Source organism: Gossypium hirsutum, chromosome A01, assembly GCF_007990345.1.
Source record: "Gossypium hirsutum isolate 1008001.06 chromosome A01, Gossypium_hirsutum_v2.1, whole genome shotgun sequence".
Taxonomy (NCBI): domain Eukaryota; kingdom Viridiplantae; phylum Streptophyta; class Magnoliopsida; order Malvales; family Malvaceae; genus Gossypium; species Gossypium hirsutum.
The window spans coordinates 254,995-281,731 of NC_053424.1; the positions used below are offsets into that span (position 1 = coordinate 254,995).

Consider the following 26,737-nt stretch of genomic DNA (forward strand, 5'->3'; position numbering starts at 1 on the left):
TCTCTCTCTTACTAATTGACCATTTTTCCCTTCATGATATTTTAGAATTCCATCCTCGAGTCATCACTTAATTTGGTAAAATTATGATTTAGTCCCTCATAATTTTTTTACCTATTCAATTTGGTCCTAATTCATTAATTTTTCTTGGTTTCTAGATCATTCCACCCTTAAAATATTTGCACCATTAGTCCTTCAACTTTTTTATATTTACACTTCAACCCCTTAAATTTTGAGTATTTACTCTTGTGCAACAAGACTTTTCTCATCTTTACAATTTAGTCCTTTCTTGAATTAATATATCATAATATACTTCTCAATATTGACATCACTCAAAAATTCCCTTTTTGTCACATCACTCAAAAATTCCCTTTTTGTCACTTTATTTCCTTATTTTACTAAATTACGGATAATATTTTACTGTAAAAATTTTCGGGGTATTACACCCCATGACATTGTTTAGCCAATTTTAGTCTCAAAAAGATCAAAACTTAATGAAAAACATTTATTAATTGTAGAAGTTAAAACTCGACAAAAAACGTAGAAAAGATATTTAAATTGCTTGAGAATAAGCTCCTCAAGTGTACTTAAAAGTCTAATTTGACGTATCAAATTACAAAAGTTCAACTAACAATTAGCCAACAAGCACAACCATGCAAGCCATTGTATTGTCGACTATGTGACACTATGGAACAAATGGTGACCCACTATATAAATTTGAGTGCACAAGGGTCCAAGGATCTTCTTCCTTTCCTCTTTATTATTAACCTTATTAGCTCTTCTTCTCCTCAGAACCATCTCCTCCCCTATCCACCTAAGCTAGGTGAATCGACACTCCCTCCATTATCCTCTCCTCTTTATTGACAGCTTGTATCAACAAATCTATTTATTAAAATATCGGTAAAAGTACCACGAATACCTTTATACTTGAAGTTAGATAACATTTTGCCCATTTTACTCGAAAAATGGGTAAATTAGTCTTTATGTGTTAGATCAAATAGCAAATTAGTACTTTCTATTAAAAATTTTAATCTATTTTTATTGTTAAAAAACTAACATAGTTGATAGAATGACCAAACAATTTCACGTGGCATGCTATATGTACCTCATGTTGATGCATAGGGACTAATTTTTAATATTATTAATAGTACCTCATAGCATACAAATACTAAATTTAATAAATATTAATTAATGAAGTGTCAAATAATAATTTCTTTTGGTTTAACTTACGTATTAATTAATGATGTTTGAATTGGATTGGACCGACCGATCGAACCGATTGAATAAAAAATCGATCGAGACACCAAATTAAAAATAACATTAAATATCTTTTAGATATTTTTAAATTTTAATCAAACTAATCCCACCTCTGATCCAATTAAAAACATTAGTATTCGTATTAACTTAATACAAAATCTTTAGAAAACTTGACGTCACAAGTCAAATAATATTTTCTTAAGCTTATTTTAAGTAAAACTATATTACTTAAAAATCAATTGAAAATTTTCATAAAAGAATTATATTAAATTTTAAATACAATAATAAAGCAAGGTAAAATATTAAAATGAAATATACAAACTAATAAATAAAAGAACAAATTAAATATATTCCAAAAAAAGCTGCTTGAAGAAGCCCAATAAGAAAAATTCTCCAAAAACACACACCGTTCGAGTTCGACGATTTGAAAATTCTCTCTCTGTATATCGCTTTCTTCGTTTTTTCAGCTGTTTGAATCCATTGTAGAAACCTCCAATTTTTTCGTTTTAATGGAGGCAATCAGAAAACAAGCCTCCCGGTTCAGGGAACAGGTCGCCCGCCAACAACAGGTTCCCTCTCTCTTTCTTTATTTCCTTTAGATCCGATTCAAAACTTCGTTTCTCAGCTTCATCCATGATCTCGCTGTCTCTAAATTGTCGCTCAGTTTGTTTATTTGTTTTGTATTATTCGATTTGCTTTGCCTGTTTAATTTCGTGATTTCGATCATGCTCTCCTTTCGATTTTTTTTAAACTAAACTTTGGATCTATTTCCATGCGCCTTCGCGCGTTTATGATTAGTGAATCGTTTCGATAGAATTTGGAAATAATTAACTGTTATACAAATATGAAATGAAATTTTATCATCTGAATTTAAAATTTAAAGTTGGAGAATGGAATTGAAAATCCGTTGTATGTTGAATAGATATTAGAAACCTTTCAGTATGTTCTATTTGTTTATTATAAGCAGCTTAACATGTCAATTCAAATGCTTGATTGTGTAATTTTTCTCTTTCGAACTCCTTCCATAAGTTTCGCTAACAATGGCTCTGTAATGTGTCTCTAAATTTTCACTCAATTTGTTTATTTGTTTTGTATTACTCGATTTGCTTTGCCTGTTTAATCTTCGTGATTTCGTTATGCTCTCCTTTCGAATTTTTTTAAACTAAACTTTGAATCTATTTCTATGTGGCTTCGCACTTTTATGATTAGTGAATCGGTTCAATAGAATTTGGAAATAATTAACTGTTATGTGAATATGAAATGAAAATTTATCATCTGAATTTAAAATTTAAATTTGGGGAATGGAATTGAAAATCCGTTGTATGTTGAATACATATTAGAAACCTTCCAATATGTTCTATTTGTTTATTGTTATTCTAAGCAGCTTAACATGTTAATTCAAATGCTTAAGACTGTGCAATCTCTCTTTTGAACTCCTTCGATAAGTTTCACTAACAATGACTGATTATTTTCATTGAATCTTACTTCAGGCTGTTCTCAAACAGTTCGGTGCCGGGGGATATGGAGGTTCGGACAATTTAATTACCGATGAAGCAGAACTTCAACAACATCAGAAACTTGAGAAGCTCTATATCTCAACGCGTACAGCCAAGGTTGTTTAGTTGTTCTCTAGTGTCAACTTTTGCCTCGTTTGATTTCTTTATTTATATTAGTTGATTTTGCTTTTACAGAATTTTCAAAGGGATATTGTTCGCGGCGTGGAAGGATATATCATCACCGGGTCCAAACAAGTTGAAATAGGTGTGTTGGTGAAGCATTTGTTAACATAGAAATCCACTTTGAATGACGTTGTTTTGTTTGTATACATTTTTTTCTGAAGGAACCAAATTATCCGAGGATAGCAAGAAATATGGTTCGGAAAATACTTGTACTAGTGGCAATACGTTATCAAAAGCTGCATTAAGTTTCGGACGTGCTCGTGCTCACATGGAGAAGGAGCATGGGAATCTGTTGAAAGCTCTTGGCACACAGGTTCCGTTACAATTTTAAAATTTCCGGTTTCTATGTTAATGAGTCTGTGGAAGTAGGCTTGTGTTTAATATGCAGTTTGATAACCTGTACATGGATTATTCTCTTGGAATTTGTAGTTTTTTTTTTAACCTTCTCCCTGATTACTGTCAACAATATAATCATCTGAGTCATATTTTGAACGGTTTGATTTGTTAGGTTGCTGAGCCACTAAGAGCAATGGTTATGGGATCCCCTTTGGAGGATGCGAGACATCTTGCTCAGCGTTATGACAGAATGCGAAAAGAAGCCGAATCTCAGGTTTTATATGATACGAGTCACAAAAGCCCAAATTCTTGAAGGCGAGGCCCAATAAGCAAATTCCCAGCCCAATCAAGAAATCCATCCATACTTAGTTGAAAATCAGGCCAAATTATCAAAGTGGCCCAAGTTGTAAAGTTTTATTTTTATTTTTATTTATTTATTTATTTATTTACTTAGTTTAAATTTTTATGTCAATATTCAGTCCAAGAGTCCCAGATAAAATGAACTTTGACCGAATTTTCATATTAAAATAATTAGGAGTTTTTTTTATTTTAGTTTTCTAATTAGATTAGGACTAGTTATAAGGTCTATTTAAAGGCATGACTGTCCACCTTGTTAAACACTTATCATTATTATTAAAATTTCAGATTTGTTGACAGCAGAATTTTCTTTGAGTTTTCTCCAAGATTTCTCTCTTGAGTTTTCTTTAGAAGTTGTTTTAACAATCTTGTGATTGTGGGAGTCATCTTCAACCTTCTTCTTGCCATTGATATTCTTTGGAGGGGAGATTAGAGCCGTTTGAAGGGAGTTGTGAGATCTTTCGAGATTTCAAGGCTTCTTAGGACTTATCTTTTAATTTCTTACTGTCAATTCTTTCTTTATTTCTACTTGTGCTGAATCATTATCTAATCTATTTTCTGTTCTTATTGTGTTTTCAGCCTTTTTCTATCTTAAGGAATCAGCCCAAAAATCCCCAATTTCTAGGGTTTTTCCGTACTCTTTTTGGCTGAAATTAGATTGTCGAAATTTGGGGAAAACTATCTTGGTGTTCAATTGGGCAGAATCACAATCTCCTTGAGGGTTTCAAGAACCCTAACACTTATTTCTATTCTCAATTTGATTCTTTGCTGATTTGGGGATTTTATTTCAGATCTGAAAATTCAAAAATCTAATCTTTTAATTTTCTGTTTCGTTTCAGATCTAATTGTTTAGGGTTTTCGTAGGAGTTTCTCGTGACTTGGCAACTCGATCTTGGTCCGCGCGCAACCCCGTATCATTTGGTATCAGATTTTGGGCGTTTTGGGTGTTCTTGGTTGATTTCTAAACTGATCTCTATTTTTTAAAGCATAAACAGCAGTTTTACCCAGAAAAATTGTTCAAAAAAATTCATTTGAGTGGGTAAACGTTGTCCGATTGATCTGAAATTTTACATACATGTGTTTGGCACTGTGATTGAATATAAAAAAATTATTCCCGCAAAAAATCAGTCAAAAAGTCAAAAAAAGACGAAATCCAATAAAAATTTTAAAAAAATTCAGCGGGTTGAGTTTGATGCCCAAACTTTCCAGATCAAAAATTAAATATTTAAGGACATTCGAGATTTAATTTTGTGATTTTTTGAGATCAGGAACACCTCGAACGAAGTTGTCAAGTTACTCCACAGTTTTTCGGGTTTTCTGTTTTCAGCAATTTTTATTGATTCTTAGCTGTAGGTTTTCATTTGTTTTCTTTTTATTATCCTTTTAAAATATCTAACACCTTCTTGTTTCTTGTGTTAGTAGGATTTAAACGTGTGCACAATCCTTCCTCGGTGCAACACGAATCACTTGGTGTCTCGTCAGTTTTTGGCATCCTAGTGCAAATTAGGATTCTTTGGTAGTTTGGTTCACACTCTCTAATTGGTTGATATAAACTCTGATAAAGAACTCACAAGATTGAATTCGACCTCATTGAGAATTTGATTTTTCTTTTTGAGTGATTAATGGTGAGGTTTGCTAACTTTTATTTTTGAGTGTTGAGTGTTTATTTTTACATGTTTTGAAGATGTCTAAAGGTGATAATAATGATGCACTTATGAAAGTCCAACAACAGTTGGACAGACATACTGCTGCAATCACACAAATAAATGCTACACTTCAAGCATTGAATACTACTTTGAATGAGGTACGAGTGAATCAAAAACATCAATATCGAGATCCAATTAAGGAAGATAGGGATAACCAGCCCCATAGGTGCAACCCTCAATGTGTCCCTAGAATGGATGATGATTGTCATGATCATGGACAATCATCTTTGGCAAAACCAAAGAGCGAGCAGCAACGAGAACATCTCTTTCATACTCGCTGCCACGTACAAGGTAAGCTTTGTAGAGTTATTATTGATGGTGAAAGTTGCTCGAACATAGCCAGCACGATGATGGTGGAAAAGCTTTGCTTAACCACTACCAAGCATCCACAACCTTATCAACTACAAGGGTTTAGCAACGAAGGCCAATTTAGGGTCACTCAACAAGTGCGCATCGCCTTTTCTATCGGTAAGTATCAAGACGAAGTTGTGTGCGACGTAATGCCTATTCAAGCCTGCCATTTGTTGCTAGGAGAACCGTGGCAACTAGATCGAAAAGTCACTCACGATGGTCGTACCAATAGGTATTCTTTCAAGCATCAAGGAAAGAAAAGCACCTTAGTGCCGCTCACTCTAGAACAAGTCCATGAGGACCAAATCAAACTGAAAAATTCTGTTAAAACAAGTGAGGAAAAAGAAAAAGAGAATGAAAAAGAGCAAAAAGAGATTGAGAGTGAAAAAGAAATTGAAGAAAGAAGAGAAAATGAATTAGAAAAAGAAACAAAAGAAAAAGACGTGGAAAGGGTAGTGAGGAATGTTTCCACTAACCAAGATATGAATTTTTCTTGTGTTGCTACTTTTCAGGTTCCCGAAAGATCGAAAGATAACTTTCAACTTCAATACCTCTCAAATGAAAGACGCTTTCATACGATCAACTTAAGCAAAGATGAAATCACACTACATGATCCCGAAGGTAAGCGAGGTAAGGAAATTTTAGAAACCGAGTCCAGTGCAGATTTGAAAATTATTGATAAAACTTTTGGTGACTTAGTTCTTAAAAGATCCCCTCATTTTGATCCGATTAATTGTTACTCTTCGATTGTGGTTGATAAAGTCATTACGAAAAGAAGCGTGATTTGTTATTCTCTTGATTTACCTTGTGTAAAATCCTCGAATTTTTCCAAATCTGTTTTGGAGAATAAGGTAACGAAATTTTCCAAATTTGTTTTCAATTTATATTCGTGCCTTAAACAGTTTATGTGGTTGTACATGAAGTTTGAGTTCCATTTGACAAAGGTTAACTCAACAACGGAGATTCGACTACACTATGCCCCCGATGAGCGAAGGTTTGTTTTAAATGAAAAAGGTAAAATCGACCCTTATTCTTCTGCTTATCGAGGTAAGATGCTTGAAACCTTTGAAACACTTTTGTACTCCTCGGATAGTGATAAAGATCGTGTTGATGAACACTTAGATCGAAACGTGCTTGACTGTCCTATTTTATTTATTGATGATCTATCTGTTTTGATGGTTGATAAAAAGATTCTTGTTTTTGATAATGCATGTGTGAGTGAATCTATAGACCGTCGATTAATGCATGGTATGATTATGCAACTCTGTGAACCATGTGAATCTTTTCAAATACCTACTTGTGACGATTATGTTTACCATTTGATTTATTACTCGCAATTTATTCATGGTTTGTGAGAACAATGTGAGACGACTGAATGCCTTAAAACATGTCCATCTTTGTTTCAAATATTTGACGAGGCAGTGGTGAGTAAATTAGATTGTTTGCATGGTAATCTGAATCTGTCCATTCACATGCGTTATACCTGTTCTATTATGCTTATGATTGGACTACAAGCTTATTTCCGTTGCTATTTACTATCTCATGGCTATTCTTCTCAGTGGACTCAATTGCCATTAGTCCCGTTCGATAGAGGAAAGTCGAGTTGATTTGATTTTTTAGATTCAAGGACGAATCTTTTTAAGGAAGGGGGGAATGATACGAGTCACAAAAGCCCAAATTCTTGAAGGCGAGGCCCAATAAGCAAATTCCCAGCCCAATCAAGAAATCCATCCATACTTAGTTGAAAATCAGGCCAAATTATCAAAGTGGCCCAAGTTGTAAAGTTTTATTTTTATTTTTATTTATTTATTTATTTATTTACTTAGTTTAAATTTTTATGTCAATATTCAGTCCAAGAGTCCCAGATAAAATGACCTTTGACCGAATTTCCATATTAAAATAATTAGGAGTTTTTTTTTATTTTAGTTTTCTAATTAGATTAGGACTAGTTATAAGGCCTATTTAAAGGCATGGCTGTCCACCTTGTTAAACACTTATCATTATTATTAAAATTTCAGATTTGTTGACAGCAGAATTTTCTTTGAGTTTTCTCCAAAATTTCTCTCTTGAGTTTTCTTTAGAAGTTGTTTTAACAATCTTGTGATTGTGGGAGTCATCTTCAACCTTCTTCTTGCCATTGATATTCTTTGGAGGGGAGATTAGAGCCGTTTGAAGGGAGTTGTGAGATCTTTCGAGATTTCAAGGCTTCTTAGGACTTATCTTTTAATTTCTTACTGTCAATTCTTTCTTTATTTCTACTTGTGCTGAATCATTATCTAATCTATTTCTGTTCTTATTGTGTTTTCAGCCTTTTTCTATCTTAAGGAATCAGCCCAAAAATCCCCAATTTCTAGGGTTTTTCCGTACTCTTTTTGGCTGAAATTAGATTGTCGAAATTTGGGGAAAACTATCTTGGTGTTCAATTGGGCAGAATCACAATCTCCTTGAGGGTTTCAAGAACCCTAACACTTATTTCTATTCTCAATTTGATTCTTTGCTGATTTGGGGATTTTATTTCAGATCTGAAAATTCAAAAATCTAATCTTTTAATTTTCTGTTTCGTTTCAGATCTAATTGTTTAGGGTTTTCGTAGGAGTTTCTCGTGACTTGGCAACTCGATCTTGGTCCGCGCGCAACCCCGTATCATTATATCTTACTGATGTGTTGGATATGTGCTTGTATTAACTTCCTATGGATATATAGTCATTCATGCATATGTAGTTCTGAACACAATTAGGTTCTAAGTGTGAAAAACATGAAGCAAGCTAATTGGTTGTGAAGATGGGGCATTTTTATGGAAAGATGGCGAGAGTTATAGTCCTTCTGTTATCTCTAGACAGAAGATGGCGAGAGTTATATTCTTTCTGTTGATATGCCCTTTGTGATTTATGATCATTGCTATAAATATTTACCCCTTGTGAACCTAGACAGACAATTGAAGTCTCCAAACGCCAAGCAAGAATGAGGGAAATGCCCGGAAATCACGATCTTGTCATGAAATTGGAATCAGCAGAGACAAAACTGCACGATCTGAAGTCAAACATGTCAATATTGGGAAAGGAAGCCGCTTCAGCGATGGCTGCTGTTGAAGGTCAACAACAGAGGTTAACACTTCAGAGACTTATTGCTATGGTAATCCGAATTTCCTTATGTTAAATCCGCCACGTAGACATTCACAAGCTGCACGTAACTTGATTTTATCTTTGCATCGAAGGTTGAAGCTGAACGTACATATCACCAACGCGTCCTTCAAATACTTGATCAGCTTGAAAGTGAGGTATGCAGTTTGTGCCACCGAGTCATTTGTCTTGACATTCTTTCACTGCAGCTAAACTACTATATTGCAATTGACACAATTCCCTCCACCTTCCCAATAGATGATATCAGGGCGGCAACGACTTGAAGCACCACCTGCACCTAGCGTGGCAGACATGCCTTCACCTCCACCGTTTGAGGAAGTTAACGGAGTTTATACTTCTCAAACGCATAATGAGTCTGTTGACTGCATGGGATACTTTTTAGGCGAGGTTTGTATATAATAGCATTGACACATTTGAATTACCAAATTACTATAATCTGTAAGATAGCCAAGTAATTGATGTATTATGCAGGTTATGTATCCATATAACGGCGAATCCGACACGGAATTGAATCTGTCAATTGGAGACTACATTGTTGTGCGAAAGGTTTAACCATATTCATATATGACTTTGAAGCATTTATTTTTGTTTCCTCGACTCAGTTGCTAAGGCATAGAATTCATTTGGTTCAGTTTTAAAATACCAAGATAACTAGCAAAAACGAATACAAAACGAACCAAAACGAATTGGCTCGGTCGATTATTTCGGTTTTTCATGTATATTTTATTTGGTTGGTTGGTTAATATTGAAATTCTAACCAAATTATATAACTGAATAAAACCGAAACCGAATGAACCAAGTTTGACCGGTTTCAGTCATTTTTTTACATTTTACTCACCCGTACTTGGAATTAATAAGTATTCATTTTCAATATACTCTTGGCAGGTGACAAATAATGGGTGGGCAGAAGGAGAATGCAAGGGCAAAGCAGGTTGGTTTCCTTTTGCTTACATAGAAAAAAGGGAACGTGTTCTTGCCAGTAAAGTAGCAGAAGTTTTCTAAGACTTATATTCTGTTTTGTTTGGCATCTAAGAATATATATGTATATACATATATAATTTTGTTATGTGTGCTTTTTCCTTTTTGTGCTATAATATGTGGTATCCATCGTTGCGTTAATATATTTGTATGTGATATATAGAATAAATGCCAATTTTGTCACCGATTTGTGAATACCTTTTATATACTATTTATTCAATTTATTTTATTTTAGTGACATGAGTTTATGTATCATTTTGTGCATGTGCCTTTAATTGTATTTAAAACTTCATATACAATGCTAATATAAATTTGGTATTTGTCATGAACATTATATTGTAATATTTTTTAAAAAAATATTACGTATAAAATTAAATATAAATGATTTGTGCAGAATGCATATATAAATACGAGTTAAATTAGATCAAAAAGTAATTATTTCTTGTAAATGAACAATTTTTATTGATTATTAGCTGGTTATTACAGCAATTAGAAAGTTTTGGATTTTTATTATACAATATTCTCTAATTTATTTAATTAAGATTTAATTATGGATAGAAATTGTGGATTTAAACGGGTTTAAACATTTAATATCATCTAATTTAATTAATGAGATCTAAAAATTTCCGTATAGAAGTTATTGATTCAACTTGCTTAAGCCTTCAAAAATTAGTAACCTATTATTTTTTCTTGTCTTCAGCCAAAAAGAGTTTTTCGGTATGAGCTACTTAAATCAATTTTTTAAATATATTTTATTTTTTGAATTTTAAATAATTTTTTTAATTAAATGAACTAGTCTCAAAAAATTGTAATTTAGTTTTAGTCTCTAAAAAATTTTCCTCGTCACGTAAAAAAATAATATCAATTTTTTATTTGATAATTTTCGATTAAAATCTCAAATGATTGAGATCTTTAATAAATAAATAAAACTTTTTTACCATTGACACCGCTCTTTCCACCTTCCATGTTTCTTCATTTATAGATTTCCACATACGTGTATATAATGGATAAAGTATGGTCCTGATAAAACGTAAAGTAGAACAAATTAGTGAATGAAATCAACGTCTGATAAAAACTAAATTATCCCTATTGTCAGCCTGACCCGTCATGTTTCTTTGAAGTACTTGCGTTCGATACTTGCATCTGGCACATTAATATGAGAATAAAACATCCAAATATTCTTTAATTACACGAAAATATTCAAAAAGAATCTGATCAAATCACACCGACACTTCAACCCAAGCAACATAATTCTATCGTATCATTATTTAGAAATCGAACTTACTAGTTATTAGGCCAGTTTGGGTTCAGGTTAACCAAAAAGATGGCCAATATAATGAAAAGCAAAACAACCTGCATTGGGTTTAAAATATACTAAGAATTAGTCGATGATTTCAAATTATAATATAAACACGATTGAAAAATGTCAAAATAACTCACCACAAACGAAGTGTAATCAGACTGATTCTCGATTATGTATGATTTCCTGATCAAAGACAAAAAAAGAAGTTGATATATACATGAGGAAACGGAAACTAAAACCGAAAAAAAATTTATGAAATCAAGAACATCTGCAAACCTTTTGTTTAGCACACCCGAGTCTCGGCAAGTCTTCAGGATTGAATCGAGTCGGCTCATGGTTTTTTGTGCATTAGGATCGTTTTTGTCGACCTACAACGGCCAAATGCATGCATATGATGACAATGATATGGAATTTGGAAAGGAATATGACACATCTGATTGACACTTTTCGGGGTTGGATACTTACCTTGGCTTTCAAAATGCAAGAAAAATCATAGAAAGCACCATAGACATCAGCCATTGATTTTGTTCGATCAATGACTTTCGCAGTTAAACCTGGAAATGAGGCCGAGATGAAATGAACATCGACCCGAAATACTGGACTAAAACTTAAGGTGTAAAGTTGATCGATCAAAGATCGAAGAAAACAATTCTAAAGGCTATCTTACCGCGCCTCATTTTCACAACACCTCGGAAGACTTTGATGTTGTTGTAGCACAAGGCTAGTGTTCCGATAGCCATGATCTAAGTATAAGCAAGACATAGAGAAAATTGGACATGAGTTTGAATAGGACATTAATATTCGAAACTTGATTTAACACATTTCAAGCAAAAGCTTAAAGACTGAAACGCAACTGAATGATAGGCATGAATGAAGATAACAGATGGAATACGAATTCTCTCCAACCTGAGGGATAGCACAAAATCGGAAAATTGCAGGGTCACGTAAAGCGGACATGTATTTCAGGCAATCATCAACATGTAGTAAAGCGTTAGTGACCATGTCGTTCAAGCACTGCACTGCCTTGACCGAGTTTTCCTCGTCTTTCAAGTCCTGCAGGTGAAAATATAAGTCATACACATAAGGAAGTTACTCGAATGAAATTTGGTTACAACACATACCTCAAGTTTCTTGATGTATTTACTCCAAATCTGGCGTGGCCAGAACATGCGTGACTGCGGTATTTCATTGATATCCTCTAGATAATCTCGGATAATATTTGTTTTCTGTAGTTCGGTTGGATCCAAAATACATAGTTTTAGAATCGAGTCTTCAAACATTAAAATCGAAGCATGAAACACGTTGGTTCATTTGTATATCACAGAGCAAATACCTGAAGAAACAACCCCATTGAATTGGAGAGCGATTCCGGAGCCAAATCTTCTGATCCATAGGCATGGAAGAGCTTGGACAAACCTAATCCAACAAGTCCGGCTACATAGTGACAATATTCATCATAGTCATCAACTGTTTCGACCTGCGAAATAAAAAGACGAGTTCCTGAGTTCAAGTACTGGAGAATACAAATACATTCATAAGTTTTATCACGTATCGAGCAAACTTAGTGTCTAAGTTGGATAAATCAGTTCTTTTATATGGTATGAGACAATCTAGCAGAGATCAACCAGTAATAATACGGAATATGAATAGTCAGCACCAAGTAAATCATGATTAGAATATGAAAATATCCACATCAGTAAAACTTATTCTGGTTTTTAGATAGTTTTTGTCGAAGGGAAAACAGCAAAATTTGTCAACCAAAATATAACTGAGTCTTTCGTTCCAACCCCTCAACGGGATGACAAGGATAATACGTAACAAACCTCCTTGCAAATATATTTTGCCATCCCTGCTCCCATTCTTAGTGTAATGTCCTCAATTGCCTCCTGATAACTGCAATAAACAATCGAGAACTACCGATTATTTATCAAAAATTGACAACCAATAAAAACTTGATACATGAATTTAAGATAACAAATGTTAACTAACCCTTTTTCGAGTTCCAGAAAAGCAGCAGACACGTGATGAAACTGATCCATGAGAACTTTGTATTCCTTTGTACCACCTGAAATGTGAGAAAGTTATGCGACTTAAAAACGAAGAATCTATTTCAGCACAGAAAGTTTATGTTACTCTGACTCTTCATTTTTTTCTAAAACACCTGTGTTTAATACCTTGTATCCAACCGATATCTGAAGACAGGTACAGTGTGTGATCCTATAAGGACTCTCCTAATACGTGGAAATCTTAAAAAGAAGTTGAATATACCTATGTCAGGCACATACTTGCATCCGCTGCTACTCACAACTAAGTCTGAGTAACATAAGGTAACATGAGCCACTTAACATATTGCCAATGCTAAAGTGCTCGTTACAACATATTTGGACACGAAAATTTCAAAAAAGTTATAACGGGTATGTCGAACAAATACATACCCGAGGCCAAATAACATAGTAAATTGCTATTTTTCAGCTATTTCCAGAAAGATTAAAGACACTCTGTATATTAAGGAGGCAAATTTTCAACAAGCTCACAAGAAAAGTGCCAGTCGCGATCATATATGTGATGATAAAAATCTATAAGAATTGGAACTTTGACATCTGCTGCAACACTAGTATCATCCTCTGCAACAGAAAAAACGAACCATACCAATCAATGCCATGAATATATCAATGAACAGTTCATAAATAGTTCGGTTTCTATTTGTTTATTTTCGTTTATCAAGCTAAAAAAATTAACACGAATAAGTTTAAAAATAAAAAATATATATGAACAAAGATTCCTTTGTTCAAGCTCGGTTCTATATGTTTATGTTTGTTTATCAAGCCAAATAAATGAATATGAATATATCGATTAACAGTTCATAAATAGTCTGGTTTCTATTTGTTTTATGTTTGTTTATCAAGCTAAATAAATGAACATGAACAAGATTTTGAGGCTAATTTCTTAACTGAACCGAACACGAACCTAACAAGAACAAGTTTAAAAATAAACCAATATGAACAAAGATTCCTTTGTCCAACCTCGGTTCATTCACAGCCGTGAATATATTGATAAACAGTTCATAAATCATTCTGGTCCTGTTCATTTATGTTCGTTTATCAACTAAATAAATGAATATGAACAATATTTTGAAGCTCCATTTATTAAACTGAACCGAACACAGAACAAGTTTAAAAATAAACTAACATGACCAGTGATTCCTTAGTTCAAGCTCGGTTCATTTACAGCCATGAATATATCCATGAATAGTTCATAAATCGTCCTGTTTCAGTTTGTTTAGCTTGTTTATCAAGCTAAATAAATGAACATGAATATTTTGAGGCTCATTTATTAAACTGAATCGAACATATGCAGTGATTTCGTCGGTTGAGCTCGGTTCATTTACAACCATGTTATTAGTTAAATAGCTTGCAAAAGAAATTGAAGTGGATCAAGATTCACAAGCAAAATCTTACAATAATTAGTGTGTAGAATTATCATGTAATGAAGCCAATACGTGAAAATGATTGATAATAATTTAGAAATTTCAGTAAGAAAAAAAGTATAAATGATGGAAAATAATATGAGATTGAAAAAAGGAAATTAAAATTTAAGAAAAGAAAGAAAAAAAAAAGAACAAACCAACAGTATCAAGAGCTCGAAGAACCAAATAAAATATGCAAACCTGCAAAAAAATCAAAACAGCATAACTCAAGAAATAAATAAAAATTACAGAAAGCATCGAGAGAAAAAAAAAAAAGAAGCTAGATTCGCTTACTGCATTCCTAAGCTCTGTATCGAGCTGCTGAATAACAAGAGCGAAACTACGAGAAACTTTGTGAAGCATAGAGAAACAAAAACCCCAGTGAGGCTCCGATGGGATCTGTTTCTCGGCATTTCTCGCCGCCATTTTCAATTTCAACAATGGATAAAAATCATCTGGATGTTTCATCAGTGCTCCCAAACTCCCCATTTTGTTTTTGAAATTTTTAAACGCTTCAAAATCAGATCCAAAACAACAAAAACAATATCGATTTTAAGGATCGAAGAAGGTTATTAGATTTTTATCTTAAGAAGATGATGACGCATTGGATTCTTGCATTTGATATTTTTTTTCTGGTATTACTACCATACAAAAAAAGATTTAAGAACTGTATTGAATTTTTTTATTTAAGTGCAAATGTTTTGGTCGGTTTTCAAAATCGATTTTGGGGTTTAATTTTGAAGAAAAGAGTTCGGGAAAATGACATCTGAATTTGGATTTTTGGGATTGTTTTTCCTCCTCCTCTTTTTTTTTTCCCCCTTTTTTGAAAATTTGCCAAATTGTGTGTTTAACAGAAATTGTGGAATACAAACGGACTACTACTGTCACGGGGAAAAGGTTAGGAACATGGACCATCAAATTTATAATAATAATATTTTTAATTACGAAATAAAATATAATAAGATATGAAGAATATATGTCTATATAAAATTCAATTTTTATATATTAGATTATGATATCTGCAGAAGAAATAATATAAAAAGGACATATTTTTTTAATTTAAAATTAGTGATAAATATCAAATTTACACTTTAATTTCGATTTAACGTGCAATTTAATGTATAAATTTTGATTTGATGTAATTATTCTCAATGAACTTAATTTATGATTTATATGTGTATATGAAATTTTAATTTTGATTTCATTGTACACATTTAAAGAATACTTACATTTATTTTCATATCAGATTAATATAATAGTTTTTATATGCAATATATCAACATAAAATGATGTTGATTCGATAATGTTTTAATGATCCGTGAAAATTAAATCAAATCAAATTTCATGTATGACATTGCATATTGAATCAAAGTTTATGTATAGTATTGATATTTATAACTAAAAATTGTAGTATTTTCTTTTTCAAATATTGGATAAAAGTATCATGTAGGCTCGTATATTAAGAGTTAAATTATATTTTACCCCTTATACTTAAGAAAATAAGCAAATTAGTCTTTATACATAAAGTTAAATAATAAACTAATCATTTTAATTACAATTTTCATCCATTTCTACTATTAAAAAGTGACAACATTATACTAATAAAAATATATACAATTGACGGATAATATTAATATTGTGATTAATTATTTTTAATGATTCAATTTCGAATGTTACAGTAATTAAATTGTTTTGATCATTTTAAAGGGATCGAATTATTTAATATCAAAATTAAAAAATAATTTATGTATGAAATTTAAAAAAAAACTTTTGAAAATTAATTAAAAAAGTTATGCACGTTTGTCAAAAACGCTTCCGTCTCAAGTCACCATTCTTTAGGAAACAGACTTCAAATTGGAAAACAGCAGCTCATATTTTGTTTTTCACAAGCCAATTCAAAACCCGTGTTTGTTTAATTATTTTATTTTTATTTCTATGCATTCCATGTGCAATCGTGCATATAAATATTATATTATTTTTTAATTATAAAGTAAATATAAAGCCCTAAAAGTAACATTACTAATATGACTTTAATTCAGATTACAATTGAAACAGTGAATATCTCTTATCATCATATTAACACACAAAGTTTTGTATTAAATATAACCACTGAATGTACTAAAAAAATCGAAACCTACTATTACAATAATAATAAATATATGAGTTGACATGTATTTAATTATTATTTTTTATATAAAAATTAGTGTAAACATTATATAAGAAAAATTTGTATATATTTAAAATATTTTATTTATTTAATGTGACAAGTACTAGAGGTAAATTTAGAAAAAAAATTCAGCAGGAAATAAAATTTAATTATAGATTTTAAGAGATTAAAATATAATTTTTAATATGTATTAGTTTATGATTTCATATTTTTTATAAAAATAAAAAAAATTTATTTTAAAAGATTAAAATATAATTTAATAATTTTAACAAGAGATCAATTGCATTTTTCTATTTTTTGAAGTCATTTGCATTTACCCCCGACAAATAATACCAACTCGAATGAAAAAAAATTAATTTTTTTAAAATAACATTTTTTTATAAAAAATAATAAAATTAAGAATAAATTTTATTTTTTAACTTTCAATTTTATCATTTTATTTAAATTTTATATAATTTTTTAATAAATACATATTTTATATTTTTTTAATTCATATAATAATTTAAGATAGAATTAATCATGTACAATATTATTTTATTATATTGTACAATTAAATTTAAGGATCTTACTAATGTAATGCTTTCAAACTAAGTTTGTGCATTTTCTTAACATTTTAATAAAAAATATTTGAAATGGATTGAATCGAATTGGTCGATTAAATTAATTGATTCGAGAATTAGTCCACATATTGATTTGAAAATTGGTTTTAAACTAATAAGAATTGATATAAATTAATTGAAACAATAAAAATTTTGGTTAAATTAATAGTTAAATTAAATTTTTTAGTTTTTTAATCAATATGATGGTCAGAACGATTCAACCACAAATATTTTTTTAAATATTAGTTTTAATATGAAAATAAAGAAATAATTTGATAAAAATCGTTGTAGTTTCTTTTTGAAAATAAAAAAAAAAAGTTGTTGGGATCATGTTAAAATTGCATATCAAATAGGTGTTTTATAATCTTTGACTTTCTCCACTAATTCCTCAAGGTATCTCGCTCTAGTGGCTGATGGTTATTGGGATCAGGGGCTTGGCCCCGAACTTTTTTTAAAATTCTTTTACTTTTAAAAGTTTTTAAAAATTTTAAATAGATATTCGAATTTTGTTTTGAAAAATCCCATAGTGCTTTTCAGAAATTTTAAATATTTTAGGGTGAGTTTGGATGAGCTATGCGTTTACTTACGATTTGTGTAAAAACAACGGTAGCTGTGAGATTAAATACGATAGCGTAAGACAAAAAGTAAGCTAAACGCACAGCATCGCACCACACCGCCGCCCGAAACCCACCCTTAATGGAACTTTTTTAAACAATTTTTATAATTTGCCATTAGATCTTTTAATTAGGTATGTCAAAATTTAAAATTTTTAAAAAATTTAATAGACTCCAAAATTTAATATCAATATCTGACATTGTTTCTATCACTTTAATGACAATTAATTCTTTAATTCAAGAAACACATATCTGCTGTAATAAATCTTTTAACTTAAAATAATTTGAATTTGTGTAAATCATAAAATTACGATAGACTGTATGATTATTTGTTAAAGATACTTTAGAAGATGTTCAAGTCTTAACTCGATTGACATTAATATTGTTGCCAGAGTATGAGGACACGAGTTCAAGTACTTTAAAGCGCATTTACCCCCTTATTTGAGGGTGAGAAGAGGTTATAGATAGCTTAGGTATTGTATATAAAAAAATCCATTGTAAAAGAAGAAGAAGAAGATAAACTACACCTATGGTAACTGAACTATTTAAAAGTTTTCACTAAAGTAATTAGATTGTTAGAATCATTTATGTATGACCTTCTTTATTCCTATTGCATCATTAATCCAAAACTCTCATTTTTATGAGAGAGAGAGATTGAGTTATATATTTTTATGAGTTAAAATACAATTTCACCATTATATTGACATATATCTTTTTAGTTTTTAGTACGACTAAATTAAAATTTTATTATTTTGAGGGGTCAAACTAAAATTTTACTATTTATTTACTTAAAAATTTTATAAAATTTTAAAGGACTAAAAGCACAATTTTTCATTTAAGAGAGGTCAAGACCCCTACCTACCTCCTCTCTTTGCCCTACTCATCAATTTTATTTCTTTTTTAATAAAATAATTTTAAATATCACAAATCTGTGAATTAAAAATTTAAATAACTTTATTCTTTAATATTTGGCACTAATTATCAGATCGAATTAAAAATAAAATATATTATTTTACTTATCGATGAATAATCTATTATATCGGTCGTCGAATATTTGTTTAGAGTTCATTAGTTAAACTTGAAAAAAATAATCCAATAACTTATTTTTAAAAATTAAATAACTTAAATATTTAGCGATGATTTTTATAACTCAACTAAAATTTATTTAGATTGTGATTGCCGCCATTTATGATACTGCAAGGAGTAAAATGTCCAAGAAATCAAGAATGAATGTAGGTGCTCGGTTAAGTGGAATCGTTTCTAACATCGGGTTTGAGAGGCTGCGTGTTCGACTCTCGCAACATCCTTTCTCTTCAGTGCTTTTAGCCCTTTTTAGGGTTTGGTTAGCCTCCTCAGGGCTTAGGCTATAGCCTTTCCCATCTTCATTAAATGCCTGCTATTTTTAGTGTTATTTTTTGATCGTATCAAATGATTAAATCTGATAAAGCTCTATTTTATTTCACCATTTCTTCAAGTAGCTCAACACTATCAAATCGCCAAAATCTTCTACAGTCTTGTACACACCCTCACCTTCCCTTTCACACTATCCTTCTAATATCAGGAAGGTTCTAAGCCTTTCTCAAACCTGTTTTCTTTTTTTTAATAAAGAGATAGGCTAAATTTTAATTTTAATTCCTCTACTTTTTCGAGATTATTTATAAAAAAAGTAAATTTTTAGTATTAAATTTTATATTTGTTTCAATTTTAAAATTAAATATTTAAATATTAATTTTTTATATAATTTAATATCTCAATTCTTAAAATCTCATTAATTAAATTAAACACTTTATTCATTTTAAAATATTGAAATGATTTTTTTTAAATTTATTAACACAACTAAAATTCTCTATTAATTTTAAATTAACGATAATATTATTTTTTGTTATATAAATAATAAAGTTATTTTATTTAATTTTAAAATAAGATCAATAAATTTTAAAAAATTATAAAAAAATAAAAATTTCATGAAAAAAATAGGAATATGTGTATTTTAACCCTATATTTAACCCAAAAATAACTAATCTAGTGAGCACATATACATGGAAATATATTCCATGTTTGAACATGAAAAGCCTTCCTCTTTTTACTCTCAAAAGTTGGTATATTTTCCATATTTGGTCGTAAATTGTTACCATACAAGCTCTCCTTTTTGGTTATAAAAAGATAGTTTCATTTCATTAGGCTTTTTCATGGACACAGTGAAACAACCAGTGGCTTAAAGCAAAAAAGAAAATCCAAAAATGGGACAAACAAGTGAAACTCAGAGTTTAAACAATCAGAATATACAGAAGATAATAATAGAACTCTGTCACTGAGAAGTACCGAAAGCTGCAATTTCCCATAAAATCTAATCTAATGACATTGCAGAGAGACACAACAACAAAGAGCCGACCAGTGAGACCCCATACCAGGGTGGACCCCACCACCTGTTCTTTCTTTTTTCATTATACCATATCAAGAACCAGGTGACAAAGTCCACCCCTTCGTTCCCATCGTCAAACCAAAAACATAACCAGAAACTGAACGAACAAAAGAGTTTAAATGAAAAAAAAAAAAAACCAACACTGTGTAGTTCTGTTTGTCCCCAACATCACCATGTCATGTCATGAGCTACTTAAGATTTGGAGTTAGTACACCAAGAGCCTATGCATCTTCCTACAACAGTTTCTTCAACAGGTTGCTTTGAACCATCACGTGCTGGGTTGAAGCACAAGGGTTGAAAATCTTCACATGGAAACCCCATTTTTTCGAAGTGCTTCACTAGCTCGTTAATGCCCTGTTGAATAATGTTTCATTCACCATAACAAGTGTGTGAAAATATTGAAATTATACATTGACTGTTTATATATATACCTGGAGTTTAGCACAATATATTTGACGAATCTTGTTTGACATGAAACACTCCCATTGCTTGTCGTCACATGCATCATAAAACTTCCTGGCAGCTATTGGGGTGGTAAAGTTTACAAAAGCATAGCCTTTGTTTGACCTGGTGCTGCAACAATGGTGAACTAAGGTAAAGGGAAGAAATTGCAAAAAATGCATGTATCTATGTAAGCCTCTTTTTGATTTAGTGCTGCAACAATGGTGAACTCAAAGGAAGTGATAAAATTGCAAGTATGTTTGTATGTATGTATGAAGGGATTTGAAATTTGGTAAAAACATACACAAAGTCTATAGGAAGATACAAGAAATCATAAGCTGACAATGAAGGTTCTTCATTATTTGCATTGGACTTTGCCTCTCGATTTGTAACCATGCAATGCTGGTCAAGAAATTCCTTCAACATCTCTCTTCTACAAAAGAACCACAAATGGTATATTATCAATTTTAGTCCCTTGAAGTTTTTAAAATTATAATTCCCAAAGATGAAAAAAAATCAGTTTAATACTTTCAAAATTCTAAAAAAAATATATAAAAATAAAATTGTACTTTTGACCCCTTTAAATATTCATAATATACTTTTGGCCCCTCAAAAGGCAAATTATCAATTTAGTCCCTTGAAGTTTTTAATATTAAAATTTAATTTAATAGTAAAAATACACTTTGACCTCCATAAAGATGAAAAAGATAAAATTACACTTATTGACCCATTAAAGTTTTATAATTTATTTTAGCCCCAAAAGAGGAAATTATCATTTTAGTCCCTTTAAGTTTTTAAAATTATAAGTTAATTTAAATGGTAAAAATACACTTTAGCATTCCCAAAGATAAAAAAATTCAGTTTAACCCCTTAAAAATTCTAAAATAACAAGCATATAAAAGATAAAATTGTATTTTGACCCTATAAACTTGTGGTTTCGTCCCTGTGTATGTGTATTCAACAAAAAAAAATTGCAAAAGAAAAAAGCAACGATCATACGTGTATCTGACGGGAATGTTCTTGATCATGATCGTCGTCTCACTGCCACCAGATTGGAGTGGAATCAATGGTTGTTTCTCACCACCAGCCCAATATTGAACCTTCCTTGTACACTCAAACGAAGCTTGATCATCGTCATCATCACCATTAAAACCAGGCTTAGCCCTCCATTCTTTCTTACGAGCTGCTCGAGCAGCACCACCGCAGCCTCTTCTACCTTTCCAATGATACTTATTTCTACTGAAACCCTTCTTAACCTTGAACGGTTCAGCCACCAGCACAACATCTCTCTCCGGCGACGAGGAATGGGGTAGTACTGCATTTTGGTGGCGTGGTAGTGGTGGAGCAGTGAAAGCAAAGGGGTACTGAAGAGGTAGATAATAATAGAGGAGATTATAGGGTGCGTTTATGGTTTGTAAAATGGGAAAACTAGGACCTGGAACCAAAGTGTATCTTGTTGGGAAAAACTCTGGGGCTTCTGGGTTTAAGCTAAAGCATCCGATCTCCATTTTGTGGGGAAATTTTTGATCGGTTCTCACTGCCATTTTTGACTGTCAACTGTAGCGGGGGTCGTTCCGAAGCAGTGAACACTTAGAGACAATGGCTAATGAGTTGCTACGTATGTATATATAGTAGTACCCCAAATCCCCTTTTTTTTTTTGTTCATCAATAATATAGTATTGTTAATTGATAATTTATAAATTTCGCTTTATATTACAAATTATTAATATTTATATATAATACAGGTACTCTATATTCTAAAATTAATCATAATTTTAAAAAATTTAATGAGTTGTCAAAAATATTAGATTTCTTTCCTTATTTGACATTGAATTTTCGGGGATACCCGCACATTTACAGCTCATAAGGGTTCCATATATTCCTCGGGCCGACCCATCAGAGATGCTCATCAACTTATATTCGTATGAATCCGTGTGGACTTCACTCATTATCAGTCATCTATAAGCTTAATTACTATGTCTCATCTAAAGTGATTGATAGCAGATCCAATCGCCACTCTATCTAAGCCTATAGTCATACATCACTTAACTTCTTATGTCTAGTCCACAACAGGGGCTCTAGATGTGGCACCTTAGGATCACAATTAAGAGAATAAAAACCATCAACTACACCGAAAAAAGGGATCCTATCTCTCTCTCTTCCTGCTTTCAATCTTAAACTTTATTGCCTAACTCTAATTTTATCTTCACTCAAAACACCATTCATAGTGACTCTTCACCTTGTACCCAACGAGATGAACCATTCAGCTCCACCCTATTTAAATTCAAACATCAATACATATAAGAATACGGTATATTTAAAATAGGTAACATAACTTTTAAACACGAATGTACTATTTGAATTTAAAATAATGAAAAGCTAATACTCGTAAAATTTAATAAATTGAATTCAAGCTATTCATACAATAGACACACATACATACTCAAATTTTGGTCAACATGCAAATAAGTCCTTGACATTGAGTATTTGAGTATCCACATTTGAATCCCACCATGCATTATTATCGTGTATGGCTTTTAATTTGAATTATTCAAATTCTTAATTTATTTGTATTGATTTATTATAATTGTTCAAACAAGCATTTCTGTTTTGTACTATGATTATACTATATTTGTACTTGTAAACTTTAAAAAAATTGCAATTGCACTTTAAGTGCGACAATAATGTTCATTGAGCTATCATATATCAAATCTCATATATGCATGCTAAAAACAATATATCACATCACATTCACATATTTTCACGTACTACCCGTTGTAATAACATCACACAACACAATCCAACTTACTTAGGCATGCATTTTCAACAAAAGCAACAAATGAGAAATACTTACTCTCGGAACTTATGATAAGGGTTTAGGCTAATCCTAAACTCCTGATTAACACTACGAATTGTGCATACCAACAGCAACTCCGGACACTCGCCAATCACGCTTTCGCTTACTAGCTAAAAGTTCAAACAATTTTTCTTTGCCTTTAGACTTGCTCGTAGTGGCTATCGGTTGATTCGGCACTTTGCACACACTACAAACTCATTCCAAACTCATTAAAAACAGCCTTGAACACAACCAAACAGAAAGAAAAACACAAATCAAGCCTCTCCTTTCTCACTACCGAAAACTAGCTAGTTTTGCCGAAATTTAAGTTTTGACATTATAATATCGTTTCTAATCCTCAATTGTGATTTCGAAAATCATAAATATAATTTAATTTCAGTTCTAAACCATTAATTTTACCTAAATCCATGGTTCTCAAATTTTCGAAAATTCAAGCTTTCAAGAACATATAGAAGAGGGAAATACTTGATTTTTAAAATTTTGGTAATGAACTATCAAATTGAGATGAAATACCTTCTAATTAGGTTAGAATGAACTCAAAAATTGTCAGAGAGCTAAAATGGTATCTATACTTACTTTAGTATCAATATCTGCTTGCATAGTATCGATACTTACTTTGGATTTCAAAATTGTTAAAAATGGTCCTTATTTCTCGAATAATTCTATTTTTATTATTTATTAAAATGTCAAATTAGTCATGTTCCCATATCTAATGGTTGAATGTGATAGTCATTGCTCTTATATGTTATTATGTATGTATCTATATAAAAACTGGTAGTTGTTGTAGCATCTTGTAACTCGAGTCTAACTATTAGACCGAGTAAGGGGTGTTAAAAAAATGGTTACTATGTTTTAAATAAGTTTCCGGTTAATTAAACATAACATTTATCATCTTAGTTAATAACTATTTTCATAGAAAAACTGATAAACTTAATATTATATTTCGAGATTTTGTGAAACAAATTTAGATTTTGGGGTAAACTACACTAAAGTAACTAAGTTATTAGTAAGTTTACGTTTTAATTACTTGACTTCAAAAAGTTACAAATGATGATTGAGTTATTCAAAAGTTTTAATTTAAGTCACTAAATTATTCGAATGTTTTTATTGAAGTCATTAGGCTGTTAATTTATTATTATTATTATAAAAGTATGACTGGCGAGCTTCAAGTAATGATTTAATGATCAGTACAATGAATCAATACCCATCGATAAGTAAAATAACATATATTAGATCCAAGTCAATTTGATGGTCAGTGTCAGATATCAGAGAAGAAAGTTGTTTATATTTTGATTCACAGTTTTGTGATATTTAAAGTTGTTTAACGAAAAAAACTTGTAACGCCCCCTTACCCGAGACGTCGCCGGAGTCGAGCACGAGGCATTACTAAACTTATTTGAGCACTTAAACAAATTCGGACAAGCTGTCCAATTGCGTCATAGTTGCTTAAAAATTCATATCTCGAGTTCCGAAACTCAGAATCAAATTCCGTAAATTTTTCCTTAAACTAGACTCATATATCTATCTACTAATTTTTTTCTATAATTTTTGGTCAGGCCAATTAGTACAGTTTATTAGTTAAAGTCTCCCCTGTTTTAGGGTTCGACTGCTCTGACCTCTGTGTATTACGAATCAGATATCTCCCTGTACAGAGTTTTAATAACTATGCCGTTTGTTTCTAATAAAACTAGACTCAATAAGGAATCTGTACATATAAAGCATAACTTCTAATTATCTTTGTACAATTTATGGTGAATTTCCAAAGTCAGAACAGGGGATCCAGAAATCGCTCTGGCCCTGTTTCAGAAAAATTTAAACTTCTCATAAAATATAACTCATATAACTGTTTTGTTCCATCCATATGAAAATAGACTAATAATTCTTCAATTCTATATTTTATTCATCATCTAATTGTATCTCTACTATTTTTAATGATTTTTCAAACTCACATTTGAATCTATTTTATGGTAAATTTTGCCTATTTCATAGTTTCCATGGATTAGCTAGCAATTTAGCATACATAACACCAAATATGATCATGATTAGCCATTCAAATGGCTAATCATTACCAAGCATTTCCATACCACTCAATATCCATATCATAAGACCATATATACAAAATGATTATAATGCTATACATGTCATACTCAAAATATACAAGCCATTATGCCAAGATGGTATACGGATAGTGTGAGTGAGCCTCCGACCGTTCCCGATTTCCGAGCTGGCTTGTCAAAACTATAAGGAATGAAAAGGAGGGAGTAAGCATAAATGCTTAGTAAGTCCATATGAAATTAATAAGCAATTGCCAACATGCTTTTAAGATAAAACACCACAATTGTATAATTATACATACTCAGCTTAAACTGTTTTATCGAGATACATTTACTAAATAATTTATTTCTGGAGCTACGAAACTTCAAATTAAGTTCCGTTAATTTTCGTTGAAACTAGATCCATATACCTTTCTCCCATAAAATTTCCAGAATTTTTGGTTTAGCCATTTAGTACAGTTTATTCATTAAAGTTTCCTCTGTTTCGCTGTCTAACAGTTCTGATCTCTCTTCACTAAAAATTATTTATCTCATAATTCGGGACTTGGATGATGTTCCCGTCTATCCCTCTTGAAAATAGACTCGATAAGGATTTTAAATATATAAATTAAAACTCATAATTATTTTTTTATTAAATTTTCAAACATACTTGTCGGATTTAGTGATCTCAAATCACTGTTCCGATATCACTGAAATTTGGGCCGTTACAAAACTGATTTTAAAAGAGAAGGAAAATTAGAGCTTTCGATTAGTGTAAACGGTGCAAACAAAGAAAGTCATATAAGTTATAACAACGATTTTAAGAGCTTAATGACTTAAATGAAGAAATTTAAATAATTCAATGGTCATTTTATAACTTTTTGATTTGAATGACAAAAACGTAAACAATGACGGATCTTGAGATTAAATTTTGGGGGCCAAGTTAAATTTTCAAAAGTTTAGAAGTTTAATGAAAAAAATAGAGAAATGGGGATCTAATTAATTTTTTTTTTGTGATTAATAAAATTTAAATT

The 26,737-nt window shown here is 31.2% G+C and overlaps 3 protein-coding genes across 4 annotated transcripts; 1 reads left to right on the forward strand and 2 right to left on the reverse strand.

The window, feature by feature from the left end:
* The first annotated feature begins 1,624 nt into the window (after positions 1-1,624).
* On the forward strand, positions 1,625-10,035 carry LOC107936960 (SH3 domain-containing protein 2). Its single transcript, XM_016869750.2, has 10 exons — positions 1,625-1,823; positions 2,745-2,867; positions 2,946-3,015; positions 3,095-3,246; positions 3,442-3,543; positions 8,615-8,815; positions 8,898-8,960; positions 9,061-9,210; positions 9,295-9,369; positions 9,709-10,035. The coding sequence occupies exons 1-10, from the start codon at positions 1,764-1,766 to the stop codon at positions 9,823-9,825; spliced, it is 1,113 nt and encodes a 370-aa protein (XP_016725239.1). The 5' UTR covers positions 1,625-1,763; the 3' UTR covers positions 9,826-10,035.
* Positions 10,036-10,649: 614 nt separating this feature from the next.
* Positions 10,650-15,453, reverse strand: LOC107937000 (squalene synthase 2). Of its 2 annotated transcripts, none has more exons than XM_016869812.2 (14): positions 14,865-15,453; positions 14,729-14,771; positions 13,639-13,728; positions 13,094-13,169; positions 12,928-12,997; positions 12,438-12,581; positions 12,226-12,330; positions 12,011-12,157; positions 11,772-11,847; positions 11,570-11,658; positions 11,381-11,472; positions 11,242-11,287; positions 11,087-11,154; positions 10,650-10,821 (listed from the first exon to the last, which is right to left on the reverse strand). In XM_016869812.2, coding segments are annotated over exons 1-14 (1,242 nt in total). In that variant the 5' UTR covers positions 15,060-15,453; the 3' UTR covers positions 10,650-10,820. The 2 variants fall into 2 exon arrangements, with proteins under 2 accessions (XP_016725301.2, XP_040972797.1); XM_041116863.1 differs by having other exon boundaries at positions 10,650-10,944.
* Positions 15,454-20,220: 4,767 nt separating this feature from the next.
* On the reverse strand, positions 20,221-22,387 carry LOC107936963 (protein terminal ear1 homolog). Its single transcript, XM_016869753.2, has 4 exons — positions 21,813-22,387; positions 21,118-21,246; positions 20,804-20,945; positions 20,221-20,726 (listed from the first exon to the last, which is right to left on the reverse strand). The coding sequence occupies exons 1-4, from the start codon at positions 22,355-22,357 to the stop codon at positions 20,565-20,567; spliced, it is 978 nt and encodes a 325-aa protein (XP_016725242.2). The 5' UTR covers positions 22,358-22,387; the 3' UTR covers positions 20,221-20,564.
* Between the last annotated feature and the right edge of the window lie 4,350 nt (positions 22,388-26,737).